This window comes from Cygnus atratus, chromosome 1, assembly GCF_013377495.2.
Source record: "Cygnus atratus isolate AKBS03 ecotype Queensland, Australia chromosome 1, CAtr_DNAZoo_HiC_assembly, whole genome shotgun sequence".
Classification (NCBI taxonomy): domain Eukaryota; kingdom Metazoa; phylum Chordata; class Aves; order Anseriformes; family Anatidae; genus Cygnus; species Cygnus atratus.
This window is the reverse complement of record NC_066362.1, coordinates 202,280,188-202,296,807: the sequence shown is the minus strand read 5'-3', so window position 1 is coordinate 202,296,807 and position 16,620 is coordinate 202,280,188. Positions and strand designations below refer to the sequence as shown.

General features: G+C 40.7%; 1 protein-coding gene across 1 annotated transcript in view; it reads left to right on the top strand.

Moving 5' to 3' along the window:
- The window catches only part of DLG2 (discs large MAGUK scaffold protein 2), a 1,033,555-nt gene that overhangs the window by 117,955 nt on the left and 898,980 nt on the right, over positions 1–16,620 (top strand). Inside the window, exon 4 of the mRNA XM_050713155.1 lies at positions 6,079–6,224. Within this exon, the coding sequence (XP_050569112.1) occupies positions 6,079–6,224 (146 nt within the window). The remainder of the gene's footprint in view (positions 1–6,078; positions 6,225–16,620) is intronic.

Genomic DNA, 16,620 nt, shown 5'->3' with positions numbered 1-16,620 from the left:
AGAGAACTGGCGGAGGAGCTGGCCAAGCCGCTTTCCATCATTTATCGGCAGTCCTGGCTATCAGGGGAGGTCCCAGTTGACTGGCAGCTAGCAAACATGACGCCCATCTACAAGAAGGGCCAGAGGGTAGACCAGGGGAACTATAGGCCTGTTAGTTTGACCTCAGTGCCAGAGAAGCTCATGGAGCAGATTATCTTGAGTGTCATCACGTGGAACTTACAGGGCAACCAGGCGATCAGGCCCAGTCAGCATGGGTTTATGAAAGGCAGGTCCTGCTTGACGAACCTGATCTTCTATGACAAAGTGACACGCTTAGTGGATGAGGGAAAGGCTGTGGATGTGGTCTACCTTGACTTCAGTAAGGCTTTTGATACCGTTTCCCACAACATTCTCCTCAAGAAACTGGCTGCTCGTGGCTTGGACGCTTCGTTGGGTTAAAAACTGGCTGGATAGCCAGGCCCAAAGAGTTGTGGTGAATGAAGTCAACTCCAGTTGGAGGCCGGTCACTAGTGGAGTCCCCCAGGGCTCAGTACTGCCGCCAGTCCTCTTCAATATCTTTATTGATGATCTGGATGAGGGGATCGAGTGCACCCTCAGTAAGTTTGCAGATGACACCAAGTTAGGTGCGTGTGTCGATCTGCTCGAGGGTAGGAAGGCTCTGCAGGAGGATCTGGATAGGCTGGAGCGATGGGCTGAGGTCAACTGTATGAAGTTCAACAAGGCCAAGTGCCGGGTCCTGCACCTGGGGCACAACAACCCCAAGCAGAGCTACAGGCTGCGAGATGAGTGGTTGGAAAGCTGCCTGGCAGAGAAGGACCTGGGAGTACTGGTTAATAGCCCGCTGAATATGAGCCAGCAGTGAGCTCAGGTGGCCAAGAAAGCCAACAGCATCCTGGCTTGTATAAGAAGCAGTGTGGCCAGCAGGTCTAGGGAAGTGATTGTGCCCCTGTACTCGGCTCTGGTGAGGCCGCACCTCAAGTACTGTGTTCAGTTTTGGGCCCCTCGCTACAAGAAGGACATGGAGGTGCTCAAGAGAGTCCAGAGAAGGGCAGCGAAGCTGGTGAGGGGTCTGGAGAACAAGTCTTATGAGGAGCAGCTGAGGGAGCTGGGCTTGTTCAGCCTGGAGAAGAGGAGGCTCAGGGGCGACCTTATCGCTCTCTATAGGTACCTTAAAGGAGGCTGTAGCGAGGTAGGGGTTGGTCTATTCTCCCATGTGCCTGGTGACAGGACGAGGGGGAATGGGCTAAAGTTGCGCCAGGGGAGGTTTAGGTTGGATATTAGGAAAAACTTCTTTACTGAAAGGGTTGTTAGGCATTGGAATGGGCTGCCCAGGGAAGTGGTTGAGTCACCATGCCTGGAGGTCTTTAAGAGACGTTTAGATGTTGACCTTAGTGATGTGGTTTAGTGGAAGACTTGTTAGTGTTAGGTCAGAGGTTGGACTAGGTGATCTTGGAGGTCTCTTCCAACCTAGATGATTCTGTGATTCTGTGATTATGTAATACCATCAGCCTTCTTAGCAACAAGGGCCCATTGCTGGCTCACGTTTAGCCTGGTGCCCAACAGGACCCCCAGGCCTTTTTCTGAGAGCTGCTGCCCAGCCAGGTGGCTCCCAGCATGTCCTGGGGCGTAAGGGTGTTCCTCCCCAGGGGCAGGACCCTGCACTACTTGTCAAACTTCATGAGATTCTTATGGGCCCATTTCTCCAGCCTGATGAGGTGCCTGTGGATGGCAGCACAACCCTCTGGTGTATAATTATGTATTGCTAATAATGTATAATAACATATTTGCTCGGGCTGCTGCGTCTACTATTCCCTGCTTCTCCAAAGAGGAGTATTTTTTAAAAGGAACAACACTGTTGTGAATCCAGCGGTGATTCTGAAGCCACTGCAAGTGGGTTATTGATCACAAAGGGACTGAGGTATATACGTACCCCGTGTGCTCGTTTGCAGGCCTCAACAGTTCAGCCCTGTTGGTTTGCCTCTCTTCAGAGACTTGTGCAATTTTGTCAGTCAACGCTCTATGGATCTTAATGTTTGTTTTGCTTTGAAATGAATGGAAATATAAGTGTGAGTTACTATTATTCTCTTCCTTTAATCTTTCTCTAAAAGTTAGTCCTCTTCCGACCTTTAATCACCTGTCTTTGAATTCTCTTCAATTTACTTCTATCTTTCTGGTGCTGAAGTGCTTAGAGATGAATGAAGGATTGTATTGCTTTATCTTATTATTATTTTTTTTTCTCATTAGAATGCTGGCGAAAGCCCATGGCCACAGAAGACAGAAAGTAGTTTAGGCTATTCAAAAATTTTGCCTTTCATATTGTTTAACCCCTTTGCTGCAAGAGTTGTAACATTTTCCTGTAACGAATGGACATTGAGGTGAATATACATTGGAACAGATATGGCACTGGACTAATGGTCTTAGGGTTGCAGAACCAATCACTAAAAATGAAGAAATGGCCCAGTTTAGGCAGCCTGTTCAGCTTTGTCTGATCACAGGTTTTTCTTTCTGTGTAGCTGCTAGCTGAAAGGTTGCTCTTTTATGTGAGTAGGACATTCTGTCTTCTCCAGTTATTAGTCTTGTCCAATTTAATGTCATTTAAATTAAAAAAAAAAAAGTGAGTTAACAATATGCACAACTCAAATTTGAGCCTAAATGATTAATATGTATTTTTTAAGCTGCAGTAAAGAAAACTGCTCCCTGGCCTACGTTATAAGGGTTTGATAGTGCTTATCCTTGTGCAGGTCTGCAAGACAAGAGAAGGGTGTCCTTGGAATTTGCCCACAGAGCACAGACACACTGATGTATTCTATACTTGTCTATGGGCATTTATAAAGTGATACTGATGTGTTTTCTGTCATGCTGATGCAGAGAAAATTTGTTTTCCTACTTCCCCAGTGACAGAATTATCCAAAATAAAATATATCACCGAATCTTTAGGATTACTTCATATTATAATATATATAATTTCTTCTATGCAATTTATCTTTATACAGCGAAACTGACAAAACATTTGGGCAAGGCTAAGTGAACAACAATAGTTTATTAAATAAAGTAAGTAAGTCAGCTCTTAAGAAGCAAATGAACAAATTCAGTTGGACTGAAAATCTAGTGAGATTCACAGACACTTTAAACAAACATGAATTCATTGCTTGACAAATGTTTGGAGTAGTCGAGAGGGTCGAACAGCTCCTCTGGTACCAAAACAAGGGAGATGTATTGTGCCTACTGAGTTCACCAGCAGTAACATTGCCATTTCTAAATGAAATCTGAACTTGTTTTCAAGGAAGGGAGGGAAAACTGTGCCAATAAATAGAGATTTCATATGTGTAATTCTTTAGTCTCTTTGTTGAATTATCTTTCTGTAAGTTCCCACTGCAAGTTACACTGTTTTTTTTCGTTTGTTTGCTTGGTTGGTTGGTTTTTTTTTTTTTGGTCGTTTTACGTTTCATTTACTATGCTCTCACAACTACTTTTTACAACCTTAGCTCCAAAGTTGATTCTACGACTGCTTGATCCCACCACCCCTATTACATCTTGTTTCCCATCCTCAGTAGTATTCAGCTGCTTTCCCCTCCTAGAAGTTGATTGCATGTCTGACATAATGAAGATCACTTGGTAGAGCAGATTTTACTCAGAGCAAATTACAGATCCTATTTTATGCTAACTTTGACTGCAAGTCACTGACTGCCCTTGTTCCATAGAAACAGCAATTTTAGCTTATGGAATAAAAAAGCAACAAACTAAGTGAATCCTCTGTGCTTTCTTCTGTAACCGTGTAAGTACACTTGAAACGCTCTTGTCTGCACACCAATAATCATTATTCCAGTGAAAGAAGCCCACAGCCTCCTCAGAATAGATAAGGACTTTTACAAAGAGACTGAGTTTTTTATATTTATTTTGCACACGTGGATGCACATGCAAATATGGTTCGCACATTATTTTTAATGAACATGCTAGGGTAAGATAGATAGTCTTTAAAGTTGGAAAGAAAGCACTGTTCTGCTGTTCCTTGACTGACTACCATCAACCCAATTAATACTCCGATAACAACAGCTATGCCAGCTGAATACCATTGCCAGAGGGCAATTTCTAGTTTATTTCTGCAAAGTATTTATCTAGAGATAATTACATATTGGTCTTAAAACTTGCAGTTACAATATAAATTGAGCCAGTATCAAACCATATATTAGAACTGTTTTCAATTCCACTGTGAACATTCAAATCGACGGTCAGAAGTCCCCCCAATGAGAATGGGGGAACTCCCATTCTCATTGCAACTGTCCTATAGCTTTTCATTTTTAAAGTGGGTCCTAACTTTAACCGTGGAAGCAAATGCTCTTAGCAAATATGAAGTATCAATACTTACAAATATTTGTATCAGCAATTTTCTTTTATTGTCTGTGAAATAGGAGGTAGTACCAACTTTCTATGGATCATTGTTATTAATATTCAAATAAAATTTTCTGATTAATTTATCCTATTGTACATAAGAAATAGAGTAAATAATGAGCCTGGAAGTTGGAGGAAAACAAAACAAAAGTAAACAAAAACAACACAAACAAACAAACAAAAAAGAAGAAAAGTTCAATGTGAGTTGTTACTAAAGCAGGAAGAGTGCCTTCAGGTGATCTGGCCAGAGACTTCAAGGGTATGGGACACTGCACAGACTAGACACTGCTGACTAGCTTTGACTAACCTTTGAAAGATGCAGAAAAGCAGGGTGCCCCTGCTGTGTGCCCCTCTGTGCTTTCCCCTGCTTTTTCAGTTCTGATGGTCACATACAATCTAGTTCAGTCTCCTATCATGGGAAACAGCTTATAACACAAAATACAGATGTACTTCCATAGCAGTTATTTATTATACTTAGAAATTATGTCTTCCTGGCCCAGACATGGGATCTGACACTGCATGACAAAATCCATGGTTGCCTTTGAAGCTCAGGCATGATCCCAATATTTAATCACTCCTTATGGTTAATGCTGGGAGAATTTTCTTTTCTGGTCTAAGAAGCTTTCCTGGGGAACGTATTCTTTCCTTTTAGACATGCTGGAACACCCTGAGAGGTTAATTTTCCTGATTAACATCAGGTACAGATCTATCACAGCTTTCATTAATTTTTTTTTTTGATTGGTTACCTTGGGGCTACTTCTAATTTAATCCAATTTAAGGTAAAATATAAACAGAACATTTCTTCATGAAATTTAAAATAAAAACCACAGTCACAAGTGTTTAGGAAAGGCATTATATAAATATAATAAGCTTGATTTTTCCCTATAATTTCTTTGCCTAAGTCTAGAAAGTTTTTTCCATCTCCTTCTTTGCTTTGTCTGACACCTACTTGTTGAGAATTATGCCTTTCCATATTCTTTACACCTTAGGTAGCACTCATCTGAGAGAGACACTTACTGAAAGCATGGTAGCTTTTATAACCAGACCCTCCATCGAAGTCCCAGAGGGTATCCAGGTAGATGTAACCTTTCTCTCTAAAACAGGATATAAAGAGCTGGTGTGTTACTTGCTCTTGGTTTAAAACCAACATTAATTAGCCACTTCTGAAGTGAAGTGATTAGCACGCAAAGTGTTCCTTCAAGTTCTGCGTCCCACTTAAATAAAGTTCCCAAATGCACCTGCAGTTGGGGCTGAGGGTGGCCCAGATGCCTGGGGCAGGTGTCTGACAACAAACTCCTCTTAGGGCATTTTACATCTGTGAATTTCTAGTTTGCTCATCAAAATGGTCTGTGACTTAGTTACACTTCTGTAAAGGTCTGTTGTACCTATATTGTCTGGGTGTGCATGTAACATGTTCATTAAATCTCTCCTCATAAATATTATTCATTTATTTCTTTGAAATGATTTGTAAGAACCTCTTTAAAAATGAGAATATACCTCAAGAATCTCACTGACATTTTAGAAAACAAGTTTGCATGTTGATGCTTTCTGGTAGAAATGTTGTATGTGTTTATCATTATGATCCATCTTCTGAAAATGTGTAACTATATATCAACTATGGATAAACACCAGGGCCTCAAATGCCAGCATATCAAATAATGCCTTTTACTCATTCCTCTTTACAAACAGATATCCAAGAGTTTTATGAAGTGACCCTGCTAAATTCCCAGAAAAGCTATGAGCAAAAATTAGAAGAAGCAAACCAAGTTGCAGAGAAATGGGAGAAGACAACATCTCCTGCTACAGGACAAGAAAATCTGCAGAAAACCCTAGAGGTAATTGGACAGATTGTGAATTAAAATATATATAATGAGTGAGATGTTTCAATCCTGAAAATTGCCACAAAATGATTTATAAGATTGAATTAGTGGCCTTCATTAAGGAATTAGATTGGAATATGGAAGATGTATAGCATTATCTCTTTCACCTTGAATATGTCACTAATTTCTACATCCTTCCAATTGCCATCTGTCAAAGGGGAAGTAAAAAAAACTTTATTTTTCTCATCCGTGGTGTATTTTATCTGATACTTGGTGTCTGTGATTGGCCCCAGAAGAGCATAAATATTGCCTGTTTACTGCTGAGATTATTAATACACCAGTGATTGTATCCAGTGTAAAAATTATAATAGGACTTTCCAAGTGTGTGGGACTGACATTGGGTTGTACCTTTCCATAGTCAAAGTGCACATATATATCGACCAAAAATCATCTCTTTATGAGAAATAGATATATAGAAGAAGGTTATATGCCTTTGCTTTTTCTTTGTGGCCAGTGGGAGGATCCAATGCCGTTCTTCATCACCACTGGTTCTAATCTGCCTCTGCATACCTCCAGATTATCAACTGAATTAGCAGTCTGAACTAATTGTCTGACCATCATGTCTGTACTTCAAAAAACAAACAAACAAAAAAATAAACCCTCCCAGCCCCAAATAAAACGAACAAAACAAAAATCAGAAAACCGAGCAATGAATTGTTCTGTTCTTAAATAGCAAGAAAGAAATAGAGTGGGTACAGACTGCAAAATTCCCAGAACAGAATTAAAGATTTATAAAAAATTCCATTTTTGGTATAGATAGAACTATAGAGATAGAACTATAGAGATAGAACTATAAAAATTGTCCCAGAGCACATTCCATAAGCATCATTATTTCTTTCATAGAGCTTTCCTCTTTTTAAAAAACGTAAAGCACGGAAACAAAGTGTAATTCTACACGGCATTTTATATGTGATTCTTCAAAAAGATAAATCAGAATTGCAGGCTGCTAGAACAAAACTCTCTGAAGAAATGAAGAAATTAATTGTAAAAATTAATTAACAAAGGAACCTTTCAGAATTAATGAGAGCAAGCATTCAAATTTTGAGTGAAATCAGAACAAATGAGTCTTAACATTAATGTAGGGTATATTCCATGAATGATTTAACATTTGAGTCCCAGCCTGAAGACACAACTAGCTGATCCCTGTCTTTTTTTTTTTTTCTTTTTTTTCCACAAAGATGTATGGTTTAAAAAGGTGCAAGTGTTATCTCTTGAAGTATCTGAGAAAGACAGTGGATCACATACTTTCCATTTCAGCCTCGTCAAAGTATTTGACCCTCAGCCCCATCTCCCTTAACCTCATTGATCTCCAGAGGCTGAGCTCCTGCTCTTGTCCAAGGGAATTTAAACGCCAAATTCTGTGCTGATATTAATAGAATATATAGGACTAACTCTAAACTTTGCTAACCTTATTAAAATGATATTCTAATTTAAAGCAAAACAATATAAAAGTATTGTTTAGAAACTGGAATAACCTCTTCAAGCTAGAGTGCTGACAGTCAGACTACCCAGGGTACCCTCATTTTCAAATTTGCAGTCTACCCATAAACTGTGTAATGGGAGCATGAAGTGTTCAGTCCCTTTGAAAAACATACCCATATATGCTTTTAAGGGTTTAAGTGCAGTCAAAGCAGACTAGAAGTGTAGGCTTTTTTTTTTTCTTTCTTTTTTTTTTCTTTTTTTTTTTCCTTTTGACAGCACAGTACAATCAGCAGTTTCGAATCAGACCTAATTAGCACATGCTGAATGTACCAGCTGCTGTACAAATCCCATACAGTACATTGCTTTCTGAGAGAATTTCCTCATGAAAATGTAACTGGATAATCTAATATACAACATAAGTTCTTATTTGTTGTCTGTTCCTTATGGGAACTGATGGTTTTGTACTTTTATTTCCTCTGTCCTCAATTACATGCCCCAAATGTGGAAAGAAAAAAAACTACCTTTTTACATGCTGTATTCCTTCCTCTACACTAAAAGCCCAATGATGTTCATTCAGTCCAGAGGCCATCCCCTTTTCATGAAACTTCCAACTAAAACCTTCCTTGGTTGCCCACCTGTTAATTTTCTACACAAATTGCTTCCTTTTCTGTATTTATGTTCTGATATTAATTGTTGTTTATAAAAGGAAACCAGTTTTCACTGTCCAGGTCAGGTATCCTGTGATCCCTCCTTTGTATTGATATATTTACTTTTCCTGAAGTGCTGACTTTTAGATAACAGAAAACTTTTTAGATTCATTGTTTTCACTACTATGCAAATTTCCCTTGGTTTCACAGAAATGACTAGCCTCTAAACCTTCTCTGCTGCCACCGGTGGTTACCATAGTGGTTTGTAATAAACTGCTGCTAGACCTTACAGCTTACTGGGACTGGTCTTCATCAAAGTAGAGAGATGAAAGGGTCACAACCGATCCTATAACCTCCTGTCATTCTCAGGGAGTGCCTCAGAAGAGAGACAACTTCCAAACTCAGGGACTGTGATTTTGCAAAAGCATGTGAAAAGTCAGAGGAATATATTAGCAAAACCAGTTGCGTCCAAATTATTAGCATAAATGATCCCACATAGCACTCCATGGCTGCAATGGCGTTAACAAAACATGTGCTGGGGTTTAGTGTTAATTACTACTGCTTTTTTTTCTCACCACTTTCTTCATGCTTGCATGCTTTTGTTAAACTCTGTGCTGTTCAGGTGTTGACCCTGAAGGAGCTCCTGGCCCTCATGAAATCATTAAATACTTTGGCATGGCCTAGGTATTTAAACAACTTGTCTTTGATTTATACTCCACCATTAACAGCTTTGTTATTTATTAGAATGATAGATGGTATCAGTGTTTCCAGATGCAATATTTCCTACCATCACATTATTTTTGCATTTCACCCAGTACAAAAACTAAATATATGTGATAGTGTATCTGGCAGAGCTGTAAATACCATAGACCAAAATAATTTCAGTGGGTGGATGCTAGGGAATAAGGAAGAAAGAAATACATATATGAATGTTATTGTGTGAATCTATCCCTGTTGTTTTCCCTCCAGTAAATCCAATTTGACAAAATCAACTATAATTAGTGGATAGTTTCAGAATCAATGAAACTGTGTTTTGGGGCAAGTTCACTATTCAATAAATTGTTTACTGGGCTCTACTTTTGAAGGCTTTTGCTTGTTTCATGTATTCATACAGCAAGCAGGAAATGTGACATATCAGGTAACACGTGAACAAGTCCAACATGCTAGCTGTGGTGTAGGAACTCCAGAATATGGCTCAGGAGAAGACCTAAAAAAATCATGCTGTCCATTCCCTTGCCTTAGGACAGATCAACTGTATTTGAACTGTTCCTGACATATGTTTGTCTAATCTGTTCTTTAAAACCTCCCATGCTGGAAAGCCCACAACTTTTCTAGGTAATTTATTCCCTCACTGCTAGAAAGTCTTTCCTGATGACAACCGGGAGTTTCCCTAACTGCAGTTAGAACCAATTATTTTCTGTTCAGACCACAGTAGACATGGAGAACAGTTTATTCATCCCTGTTCCAAAAAGCACTTAAACATGTGTTTAACTTATCGCATATAATAACAGGAGCTGCCAGCTTCTCTGCCTTTCTTTCTCTTACTCTTTTAAAATGACCTTTGTGACTCGTTCTTTCGTACCACTGTTGTCATTTTAGGTAATATGTCCATGCAGCAACAAATGCTGGATCTTAATGAAAAAAAATAGTCTTTGAGGAAAGAAAATGTTTAGTTGGCTTTGACTCTTCCCAAAGGAACTGTAGTTAGAGGTATGAAATATTTTAGTTTCCAAAACAAAAAGCCTTGCAGCGCTGTGGAAGGTAAATAGTCTTGACAGCACAGACACTATATATATCTCTATATCTCCATGTGTATACAAAAAAATTCCTGGAAACCACTCTGCAAGATTTGTTTATTGGTGAAAAGGCTAACCCTGGATTTGGGAACTGTAGATTTTAATTCCTTGCTCTTCTGGGTTCTCTCTGAAGGAGTGTATGTGAGGTAATGAGAGGGGGACTGAAGAACTGAGTCACAAAAGGGGACTAGGAGTTGCAGTGTCTGAGGCATCTTGCCATCCATGTCCAGATATCAATTAAAGACCGTGTCTTTGAGTGCACTGCATAAAAAGAAATGGAGGTTCACAAAAGCCAGAACAAACTTATAAGCTAACAATAATAAATTCCAGAAAGGGACAAGATGTCAATCCCTTAACATCTGCCTCTTTAAAACTTTGGTACTTTATTCCAGTTGAGATTCAGAATCATGCTCTCGTTGCTGTATGTAAGGACATAACTAGACTTCTCTTGCAAAGGGTGTAAAAGCACTGCTGACGCATCTTTCCTTATGAAGAAGCTATTTACTTGGGGTCTTCTCCAAAGATGTGGGAAATCCATCTTTCCTTCTTGGCCAGAGAGAAGCTGATAATGATTCTTTTGTCACCCACAACAGTGTACTAAGCTTTACACCAACAGATCTTATTTTGCTTTTTCTTGTGGTGTTTCCAATGTATGTGGTATAATCTAATATTTAGTGGGACAGAACACTGACACATGCCTTTATAGCCTAGAGGTTAAAGAGATTACCTGGGAAGCAGTCTCTTTGGTTTACTCTGAGGAGTGTTTAATCATGGCATATTACCTTTTCTTTGGTATACACAAGGATGGAATCCTCCATACTTTGCAAGTACCCAAAGACCGGTGTTGAAGAGTCATAGATGCAAAGCTCTTCCTGTTATCTCAGCTCTTCACCACCCTATATATCCAAACATATAAGTGGCAGAATTCAACAGAAAAGAGTAATATACCTACTCTAAATGCCTAGTACATTGGGCACTATCATAGGAGCTTTATTTTCATTCCCCTCAAACTGTGTTTAAGGGAATGCTAGTACCAGCATATGCCACATTCAGCACAAGGGTTGGTGGCACACGGCAAAGTATGTTCTCAGATCACCTAATTGAGCGGGTTGTGAAAGTATGGCAGGAACACGTAGTCTGTGGATGCTGACAGTGCTTAGGCATTGAGCTGACTGGTACGCTCCAGACAAGCTCCCTTAGGAAACAACCAAATGGCAGGTAGCTACCTTGAGAAGATGGCTGTGGAGAGCTGGCACTATGAAGGTTATGTGCCTCCAGAGCTCTGAGGATCTCAGCCACTTTTAAACTGAGTCACTTCAAGTCGCGGTAATAAAAAACCAACATTGGCTTAAGCCAAGTGAACAATTATATTGCCCATGTAGCAGGGGCCAGGAGCAGATGCTCAGGGAAGAGTAAGAAAAGGGCAAGCATGTATAATGGGTGCTTTAACTATTTTGCAAGTCTAATCTTAATTTGTTTGGACTGGAAGCACAGAAACTGTTCAGTGCTGGGAAACTCAGCATTACCTTATTTTATAAACATTCAGCACAGTATTCACCACAGCTAGCATGCTGACTGGGGATGTGGCCAATCTGCTGCTGGAAATCATGAAGACGGGGTTTGTTTGCAATTTGGCTCCTGCCAAAGAGCTTAATTACTTCATTGGACCCAGTGTTATAAGACCAGCATTCACAGCTTTGAAAGGGTTTTCTTGAAATTTGGGCTCTTTAAGTTGTCCCCTTTGGAGAGAGGACCGATTTCACCCATAGGAAATGTGAGATAGGGATTCATCTGGATGTGGATTAAACTGAGGCCTTCCACTGCTCAGAAGAGTGCTTTTGGCCTACCCAGTTGCAGAGAACGCTGGGGAAAGGCACGTGCCCTCTCTGCTGTCAAAGCTTTGCAGCTGTGCAGCTGGGATCAACAGGTTGCTGGTGCCTGAGACTAGGTTTGCAGGGATAAGCCCAGCTCCTCTGCTTAGCGAATGGTCACTTACCTGGGAAGAAGTCTTCTTCCCTCCCAGGACACTCCGCATTGCACTGAGCAGTCACTAGGTAAAGGATGCCTCTCACTTAAATGTTGCGTAGGTAGATACAATTAAAGCTGTGAGAGGCTCAGAAAATGCAATAATGGAGAACATAAAAGTACCTAGATGGAGGTATCCATCTGGTAAAACAAAAATTGAATTGCTCTTTAGCTATGATAATAGTAATACCACTTGAAGCTACAGGCTTGTGCTCAGCTCCAGAGGCTCATTATAAAACATAAATTTACCCTTGTTTTAACCTCTGTTTTCATTAGTCTGGTGTCCAGTTCTACTTATTTCTGGTCAGCAGTGTTTTGACCTTTATTTAGGAGGGAAATGGTGGTGAAGGAAAAGAACAGTTGGCTGCCGCTCTTACATATAAATCTGGTAGCTGAAGGTCTGCTTGTCCCTGTACTGTGGTATGGAAAGACTGCTTACTTACAGGGCATATGGTGCAGATACTTTCAGCATATTGAACTAGAATCATTTGCAATTACTCTGCAAGTTTGGTCATCACACGCTGATCTCACATGCACAATCTACATTCAGCGCAGTGTGATATCATTGCTTTGAGATGGTCCCCGAAGATTCCAGCTCTTCATTTAATTCTTGCTCCGTGCATTTCTTATGTTTAGAGGCTCGTTTTGCAAAGACAGCCAATTGCAGCATGCAAAATGGATCCTCCTATTCCTGCCTGCTTCAGGAATGCCTGCTATCCTTGTACCCAGCTATTATAAACATCGTAATTACTTCTCTGTCCTTTAAGTGTCGGCTCGTTAAAAGTTCCAGTAGTAAAACCCTTACTTAAACATCTTCTGCCTGGTGCAATTATGAAATCATTAATCTGTTTCACACTAGCAGCTTGTCTAAAGCACTTGGAGCTGCAAGACCCTTCTAATATGTGCATATATATATTAAAAAATCAGTCTCTTCTCTGGATTTTTGTTTGTTTTCTTTCTTTGTAACTGGGTACAGCTTAATTTGTATGGCTTGGTTTACTCCCAAGAGCCAAATCTGATTCTGTTTAAGTGATACTTAATATGCAAGAGTCATTAGGTATGATCAACCATAATGTTTCATTAGAAAGGTTCAAAACATTCCATTTTATGTGTCTGTTTCTTCACTAGATTTAGCTCCTACAGTATACGTTTATCTGATCAAATGCAGTTTGTGTCTGTGGGTTGATTTTGTACCAGAGCCAATTGGCATGTAATTCTGTTTGGCAATGAGCTCTCCGTCAAGAAGGCAGTTGTCTTTTTAAGGGGTACGGTATAGGTGACATTTTGGTTCATGTTTTCCTGCAGTTGTGTATCTTCTGATCCCAAGAATGTGCAACACCCGTAACTAGGTAATTGTTTAAAAACAATGATGGAGCTTGGCTTCACAGGGTTATTATATATAATAATTTGGAAATTTTGTTTTCTGTGCATTAATAAGAAGGTATGCTTTACTTGCAGACATTATTTTATACACTTGCCTTTTCAAATAGTTTGGCTAATGTTTAGAAATGGATAACTGCAAAGTCACTGTGTTATTAAAACCTTATTTATGACTAGCTGCAGCTAAATGTCTTACCCATACTGGGTATCCGTACTGAGTCTCTATTTATAAATTTGGTATTTTTTTCTGTAGCTTGTCAATAACTTGAGTGTCAACGCATCTGTTAAATATCATTTTAGAGTTGCTTCTGAGTGTGTTTTAATGTGGTCAGGCCAATGTTTCCATTTCAAACCCAGAAGTTGTATGCATGCAGAACAGTGTCATCCTGTGGACAGAAATGCTCCTGAGTATGGCATTCTGGCCTCTTTATCCCAGATTCCTGTGGAAGGAAAGTTTTCAGATGAAGGCATGATGCTGAGAGTAAGGCCACCTGAACATTTAATGGTTTAACGACAATGGGCAGCTCAGCACCAACATGATGCTCTCTCACACCCCCTCCTTGACAGAACAGGGGGAGAAAATATGATGAAAAAAGCTCATAGGTTGAGATAAGGACACTTAACAATTACCATCATGGGCAAAACAGACTCAGCATATGGGAGATTAATGTAATTTATTGCCTATCACTGGCACACTAGAGCAGTGAGAACTAAAAGGAAACTAGAAACACCTTCCCTCCTCCACCCATCATCTACCTCCTCCCCCTGAGCGGCACAGGGGAATGGGGAACGGGGGCTGCGGTCAGTCCCTGACGCTTCATCTCCGCCGCTCCTTCACGGTCACTCTCTGCCCCTGCTCCACGTGGGGTCCCTCCCACAGGATGCCGTCCTTCCCGAACTGAGCCTGCGGGGGCTGCCCACAGGCTGCAGCTCTTCAAGAACTGCTCCCACACGGCTCCGTACCACGGGGTCCATCCCCCAGGAGCAAACTGCTCCAGCACGGGTCCCCCACGGGTGGCAGCTCCCCCCAGATCCCCTGCTCCTGCGTGGGCTCCTCTCCACGGGCTGCAGCTCCGGCCCGGGGCCTGCTCCTGCAACGGGCTCTCCATGGGCCACAGCCTCCTGCAGGCTACATCCACCTGCTCCACCGGGGGCTCCTCCACAGGCTGCAGCGTGGAGATCTGCTCCATGTGGGACCCATGGGCTGCAGGGGGACAGCCTGCTCCACCAGGGGCCTCTCCATGGGCTGCAGGGGAACTTGCACTGCGTGCCTGGAGCACCTCCTGCCCTCCTGCTGCACTCACCTTGGGGGCTGCAGGGCTGCTTCTCTCACAGTGCTCACCCCTCTCTCCCAGCTGCTGTAGCACAGCAGATTCTCCCTTTCTTCAATCTGCTCTCCCAGAGGCCCAACCAGTGTCGCTCGTGGCTTGGCTCTGGCCAGCGGCGGGTCCCTTTTAGAGCTGTCTGGAGCTGGCTCTGATCTGACACTGCTCACAGAGGCCACCCCTGCAGCCCCCACTACTAAAACCTTGCCACGTAAGCACAATAAAGTATGTCATGTCATTCCCTAAATAGACAATTTCTGTCCCCTGTGGTGAGTCTCAGAGTCAGACATGGTTCTGCTTTTGCCATCAGCTTGTGCTTAAGTAGTTAGACACGCTCACATTCAAAGCCTTTACCTTTGTTGCCTCACTTTTATTTTAACATCACCAACACATTGTGACTTGCATGAGAGTTTAGAGGAGTCACTGGTCTGTTAGCTCCTTTCTGACAGGGAACAATTTAATAATTTTTTCCTATTGACACTGGTGGGAGGGAGAGTAGAACTGGGATCTTGGCATTAAGCACACTCAACCAGATGAGCAATGGTGAGAGTCACATCCACCACAGCATGTTTGTTTGTTTTCATTTTTTTTGGTCCATATTTATATAATATGCCTATCAAACAACCTCTAGGCAGTCTTCTGATCTAGGATTTGTTATTACATCTGCAAAGGGTTGGGTGCAGGCCAGAACAGCTGCTAGGGACCAGAAACGATAATTTTCCCCAATGAAAATGTGCCTGAATATTAACCAGCATATAGCATTAGCCGCTTTTAACTATGCAATGGGTCTCCCCTGTGATAAGCTTTGAGATCAGAGTACTGAGTAAATTCCACTTCTGTGTATCAAGGTCAAGAATGGTAGATCTAGTTGTCAAAGATACATGAAAATATCACCTAGCAAAAAGCACTTGCAATTTTAACATATTATACCTTCTTTTCCAAAACACATTATATTTTAACAAGGGCTGTTGTCATACGAGAGTAATCTTCTGAAAAAAATACCTACTTAAAAATTTCAGAATGTCCCAACAGGTTTCTACTACAAGCTAGCAGCTCCTCCAAAGTATATGTGATATAATTCATTGTTTCTAATAAGATTCTGAGAAGTTATATTTTTACCACCTGCAAAAACAAATGCATCAACTCTTAAAAATATAGTTCTTTGCCCTGTAAAACTGTAAGGGTTCTGTAAAATTGATATTCAGTGATGACTCTACACTAGTTAAGTTCCACTCTAAAAATATTTCAGAACAATTTGTCTCACTTACAAGTTTATTAACTCTGATCATTCACCAATCTGAGCAACTAAGCAAGAGAATTCACTGCCTTCCATGTGCAAAGGACACAGGTCTCTATGGAGACGTTTAAGAGCCCATTATATATTTCTGCAATCTACCAATACTTCTTTATTAAAATGCTTCTTCAATAGTTCCCAAGAATAAAGAAGGATATCACCCCAAGATTTCTGGATCATATAAAGATCATCCTGAGAGTGATTTCTTGGATAGGTGCATATATTTCTGCTCAGTAAGACAAATATATACATATAAGAGAAAATATCCTTCCTGCTCTGTTTAGATTTTTATAAACTGGGACAGGTACTTGCAGGTTTTCACAAATAATAAATACAATCCCAAAGGCAACAAACTGAGAAATGAAAGGGAAATTGTCAACTCTAAAATCTCATTTTTCTTCACATTTTATGTGTGTAATACAGTTACAAATGACATGACTAGAACCACAGGACTTTATGTAT